Source organism: Echinops telfairi, unplaced genomic scaffold, assembly GCF_000313985.2.
Source record: "Echinops telfairi isolate 266 unplaced genomic scaffold, ASM31398v2 ScPeMD7_2291;HRSCAF=2852, whole genome shotgun sequence".
Classification (NCBI taxonomy): Eukaryota; Metazoa; Chordata; class Mammalia; order Afrosoricida; family Tenrecidae; genus Echinops; species Echinops telfairi.
In genome coordinates, this window is record NW_022106189.1 from 43,076,905 (window position 1) to 43,082,800 (window position 5,896).

The 5,896-nt window shown below is 48.8% G+C and overlaps 1 protein-coding gene across 2 annotated transcripts in view; it reads right to left on the minus strand.

The window, feature by feature from the left end:
- SDR42E1 (short chain dehydrogenase/reductase family 42E, member 1) overlaps positions 1-2,080 on the minus strand; it is a 5,924-nt gene extending 3,844 nt beyond the window's left edge. Inside the window, exon 1 of one of the 2 annotated variants that reach the window (XR_006680407.1) lies at positions 1,987-2,060. Coding sequence is in view for 1 of the 2 variants with exons in the window: in XM_004704527.2 (XP_004704584.1) it covers positions 1,987-2,054 (68 nt within the window). In the remaining variant the exon portion in view is untranslated. Of the gene's footprint in view, positions 1-1,986 lie in introns of both variants that reach the window. The other variant, XM_004704527.2, reaches the window with a different exon arrangement.
- Positions 2,081-5,896: the final 3,816 nt, after the last annotated feature.

A 5,896-nucleotide genomic window follows, 5' to 3' on the forward strand; every position in this document is an offset into this window, starting at 1 on the left:
GATGAGGGCAATGAATGTATAAATGCGCTTTACACAATTGATGTGTGTATGGATTGTGATAAGAGTTGTATGAGCCCCTAATAAAATGATTTAAAAAAAACAAACTTAAAAATAAGACTGCTTGCGCCTCCTTAAATTATAACCAGAGAGGCTTTCTCTTTGAAGACAGAGGGGCGGGGGTGGGCGGGTCTACAAATGACCTGGTTTTGTCTGTTCTGGGACTTTCTTCCCATCCTCATTCATTCTCAGAAATATTTGTGCATAATAACATTCCTGGGAAAGAATGTCGATTAGTTTAAATGGCTTACGGGGATGTGATCAATCACTCCTCAACAGGATTTAAAGGGTCTGTAAGGAATTTTGGGAGAAAGACAGGGCTTCTACTCTCATAAAGAGTTACAGTCTCCTTTTTATTGGGCGGCGGCACATTTCTCCAACTTTGGTTTTCCATCTCTTGGCTCAAGGCTCATCTATTTTGGGGGCCGCCACCAGGGGAAGGAGGGCAGGCAGGCATGAAGACTCACTTTGAGAACATGTTAATCAGAATTGCCTGGCATCTTTCTGAGTGAGACTTTCAATGGGGATCTGTATGCTCCACTTCATCCAGAAATGTTCTCGAGCATCTTCAAAGATGCTGAGGTACCCTTGCTCTGTGAGATTAGGAGCCACCAGGAAAATAGATAAGCTTTTATTTAGGACCTTGCTCCAAAAGACTGATTTCCTGGGCCATGGCACTTCTCATCATTTCTAGTGTGTAAGAGCAAGACGCGATGTTATCAGACTTCCCCGTGCTGTTTTAAGAACAAACAGAAGCAAGTGGAACTTGCATGCAAGTCACCAAGCATGATCACTTAGCTGCCTCACAGTCCAAAGCCAACTCTTGTCTTAACTTCAGTAGGATTGGTCCCTTTGTTGCTCTACCGTGGATCACGGTGATGACAAAGGCTTATATCCCCATGTTAGCTTTGACTCAGTTGGCTTATGGAGCTAGTTTCTTGTCTTTCTTAGGAGGGATCAGATGGGGTTTTGCTCTGTCAGAAAGTAGTCCAGCCAAACCAACTACCTTAATTTAGCTACTGGTATAGCTTCTGTTTTTGTTCTGTTTTGTTTTTCATGGCTTGCCTTCCAGACTTGATGAAGGTATACTAATACCTAATAGAGTGATAGAGTAAAAATAGGTTTAGGGATCACCTTACACTTTGATCTTTTTCCTTTTGCCACATTATCCCAATGGGTTCAAAGTCCTAATGATAGTAGTCACTTTATGGCCTTTTTCCCCCCTTCCCATTTGTAATCACTTTATTACCAAAAGATACTTATCCAGAGAAAGGATTCAAGGAACCTGGTCAAGTAGAATAAACATAAAACCACTCTGTATATATCAGTAGTGTGGGCACTGTGAGCTTTGTAAAGTTGCATCTTGACATCACCTTTCTGCTTGTTTGCTTCCCCCAGTGGCAATTTATCCTCGGCAGATTGCTTGTCATTTAAAAACATAGACATTTCGTAGTCATTTAAACAAGAATATCAACATTCTTCACAACTCCTGTTTGTGTCACCTTAAGTTCTATTCAATCTTAATTAAATTGTCTTGTCATCCACTCAGATAGTTCATTGTTTTGTCTTGAAAATGGTAAAAATTTAAAAAGGCCCTCTTGCTAGACTTCATTATTAAAACAACAACAACAACATACACACACACAAAGAGTAAGAGTCACAGTCTTGGAAACCCACAGGGGCCGATCTTCCCTGTCTTACAGGGCTGCTGTGAGTCGAACTGGATGGCAGTGAGCTGGGCATAAGGAATTTTTCTCAAGGAGGGACATCATTTACTTCTGGTGTATCACCATGCAAACAAATTGAAGAGATGGGTCCCACTGATGTCTGAGATGAAAGCTATACTTCAACTAGTAATTGTCCGTTAAAACAACACGAAACCAAACCTCAATCCCAAACTCCACAGGCACAGTTTTGAGACCCTCTTACCGGGAACCAAAATAGCCCACTCCTCCTGTGATGAGGACCGTTTCCTTTGCAGGTTCGGGGGACTCCATCTGTGCCTGTCAAAAGATAATGCTGGGCCTACGAGAGAGGAACGCAGCAGGTTACTGACTGGAGCGGAGCGCAGGTCTCTCTCTCCTCGGTTAGGGTCGACCACCAGAAGGGCATGCAAGTGGAAAGCCAGACATTGCAGTCACAGCCCTGCAACCCTGGAGACCTTCCACCCCATCCCCATTTATCTTCTTGGGCTTCAAATTGCTTCCCAGGTAATACCAGGGCAGGGATACCTGCCCTGTCTGCTCCCCAAGGGCCTTGTGAGGGGTCGATAAGGTGATGGGCTTGCAAGGCCTTTGAAATCCAGGCCAAGACCAGTGTCCCCATGTAAGGCCTTTTCCTTCATCCTGGGGATGAGTGAGAGTCTTTGAGAAAAGAATTCAGATTTGGCAGAGAGAGGTTTCCTGCCTCACCCCATACCCGGACAATCAGAGACAGGGCTCTAAAACGCCTTCCCAGCATCTTTTGTTTAAATGGCACGTCGTGGCATGGCTTGACATTTCACAATAAAAAGTTAAAAGGGGGGTGGGAGGGTGGAGAGCTCTATAATTAAAAAGCTAGGTGTGTTGGGATGGGGAGGGGAAGGGAGAGGGATGGGTCTTCTTTATGTAGCAAACCACAGCCACATTCCCCTCTAAGAAATCTGGCAAGCACCCTCAAGTTCAAGGGCTCAATGCCTTGGGGGCCCTAGTTCTCTCCCTCTCTATTCTCAGATGCCAAAGGAAAGAAAGAAGGAAAGCACTTGATTCTCTCTGCAATCCAAGGCCTTCTTTTTTTCAAAAACAAAACAAACAAAAAGTGAGCCACTCACCTGAGAGGGCGAGGAATGGGGTAGAAGGGACACACACCTGCCCTGCAACAACACTGCCCAATGGGGACATGACCAAGGGAGATAAAGCCAGCAAAGGGGGCGGGGGCTGGAGGGGGCCATGCAGGCTGTGGCCCTGAGGAGCCAGCAGGACGAAGAGTCCCGGCCTCCGGGAGGCTCTAAGTGCAAAGGGAGGTCTATGCCTGGAAGAGAAAAAAAATATCCCAGAGATAACTACTGCAATACAGCAGGTCACATGACTTCTTGGTGGCGCTGTGGAAAGAGCATTGGGCTGCTAACTAAACAAGGTCAGGGTTTCAAAGCCACCAACTGCTCCACGGGGGACAAAAGCTGAGGCTGTCAGCTCCTGTCAAGATTTACCATCCAGAAGACCACGGTCAATACAGGATTACTTTCAGTTGGACTTCCCTCCACGGCCGTGGGTCTGGTTTGGAGCAAGCGCGCACAGCTGCCTGATGAAAGCGTTTGACATGCGGTGAGAATGACCAGCGTGGGACGGAGTGACCACATAGGCCACCGACAGACTTGCTCGGGGCGGGGCTGCCACAAGCCATCCATCTGTGGACAACACAGTCCCTGCCGGGCGCAGTTCAGTGGAGCCGCCAGCGGCGGTTGTCCGGATGCGCAACAGGGATGCGCGGTGTGGACGCCCTGCCTCCAGGCCTGGCGACCACGTGATGCGGGACAGGGCACTTCGTTGCTCTTCTGCTCACCTGTGATGCAAGGGCTGGGCACCCAATGTGTCCAGTTAGCTGTGGCTGGTGTGGATATGGACGCTTGGGTGAGGGCAGGTGACTTAAGAGGCGGGGAAGTGGCCGGAGGTGGACTGGTGGACAGCCCTGAGTCACCTGCAGGGGAGGCTGAACTCTATCCCACTGGAAGCTTCCACCAGAGACAGCTGGGAAGCCATACGGGCTTGGGCCCTTTTGGAAAATCAAGCTGAGAAGGGTTGTGGGTGGAGAGGCGGGAGTCTTGGGGATGGGTGAAAGGCCACCAGTGGGGGTTGATGTATCAGTGGGCTTGGGTCCAGGCTGAGGGTTTGCTGATGGTAAAGGGTCTTGAGCGTGAACAGCACGCCCAGGTTTGGGGGCGGCCAGTAGAGTGCCAGGTAACAGAGTTCAAGATGCTTGTAACATTTCTGCCCCAATCCCATGGTCCGGGAGTCAGAAAATGGGCAGGGCTTCAAAGGATTCAATAGAAAGAAGTCCAACTGAAATATGATGAGGTTACAAAAAGGTTCGTGGGAGAATTCCATGATCTTTTCTTTCCAGTTTTCCATGAACTTTCTGAAGGCCGCCCCCTTCTACCCCCACCCCACCCCCATCTTTCTACTGGTGAATTCTTCACTATAAAGCTAGAAACTCGCAGCCCAGGACCAAACATCACTAAACAAACCAAACTCACTGCCAAGGAGTTGATTCCTACTCAGTGCTAAGTCCAGGGGGTATAGTGGGTTACACGCTGAACTGCGAACCACAAGATCAGCAGTTCAAAACCACCAGCTGCTCTGGGGTAACAAGGCTCCTGTAAAGGCTGACAGTCTGGGAAACCCACAGGGGCAGTTCTATCCTGTCCTATAGAGTCACTGAGTTGAGCCACACCTCAGGGACCTGTTAATCATGCCAGGAACGAAGCATTTCAAACGAGTAATGCTTCAGATCACCAACCAGGCCAATAAATTCCAGAAGGAGCTGAGGGAAGCACTTGTACGACTGACTTGCCAGGGGTGTCAGATGCGAAAGGCAGTGATGAATACAGGAAACGGATCGTTTAGCCAGGCAAATGGTAACTGGACCAGCTTGGTGCCCCTTCACAGGTCATTTGTGGCACTCCCTGCTTGCCCCTTCCTCCCTCGCTCCCAAGCGCCCCACACCAATGGGCCAATAAAAATCTCAGCAGATGCGTGCCATAGAAAACACATGCCAAGAGACTCCCAGGGATACTAAACCAGAGAGAGGAAAAGAGTGGTCTCTCCCTGTAGGGAGGAAAGGAGAGTGAAGAAAATTGAAGGTGCAAGGAAACAGTGAGCCCAATGGACTCATGGGCCATGCAAACAACAGTCTTCATGACCCTGAGACCCGAAGAACTAGATGGTGCCCAACCCCCACTACCCACTGCTCTGAAAGGGATCACATTAGAAAGTCTTGGATCCAGTGGGAGCAAAATGTGGAACGATTCAAATTTATTAAAATAAAACAAACACCAAGCCTGATGGTTAGATAGAGGCTGCTGGAAGCCCCCCACCCCGAGACTATGGTCCTTCATCCCCCTTTCAGGCCTGGAAATGAGCTTACCCCCGTGGCTCAATGTTACCTGACAGGTCTATAGGGGAAACAATAACATCTAGGAGGCACATGTTTGGGCCAGGTCCAGACCATGCAGCCGCTTCCCCCAGCTCTCCCACCTTTCCCCCCACCTCTCAAGGCCAGAGCTGGACTGTGTAGTCCCTACCTCCAGCGTTCCCCAGGAAGCAGGTCTGCAAAAAACAAGATAATTTACTCACAGACCACATCCGACTCAGACCCTGCAACTGCACCCCCAGAAGGCCTCCCTCCTTCTTTTCAGCACATAGGTCCTTGGCTCAGGCCCTAGACATGTCCCACTGCCTCACTGCCAGGCACGACCTCCCTGACCTAGCTCATTGGGTCTCAGAACCTGCCTGGGAGCTCAAGATGCTCCTGTCCCTTTCTCTGCTCTCCCCTCCCTCCCGGGAGTTCTTTCCCTCAATACAATCTTTCTCAACTTCACATTCCTGGCTGAATTCTACCTCTGCTCTGTGCCTCTCAGTATACACACCTTTGAATCATCAACAATCTGAGAACCAAAGGGCAGCATTTTCTCGAGGGGTGAGGGAAGGAAACAGGAGACAGGGAGCAAGTGGGATGAGTGATGTTACCTCATAGGGACTGCAATTCATGACATGAAACAAAATGTGTCTGGACAGTTGGAGGGAAAACTGATCTGCTTTGTACACATTCACCCAATTTCCTATACAAGTTTTGTTTTGTTTTT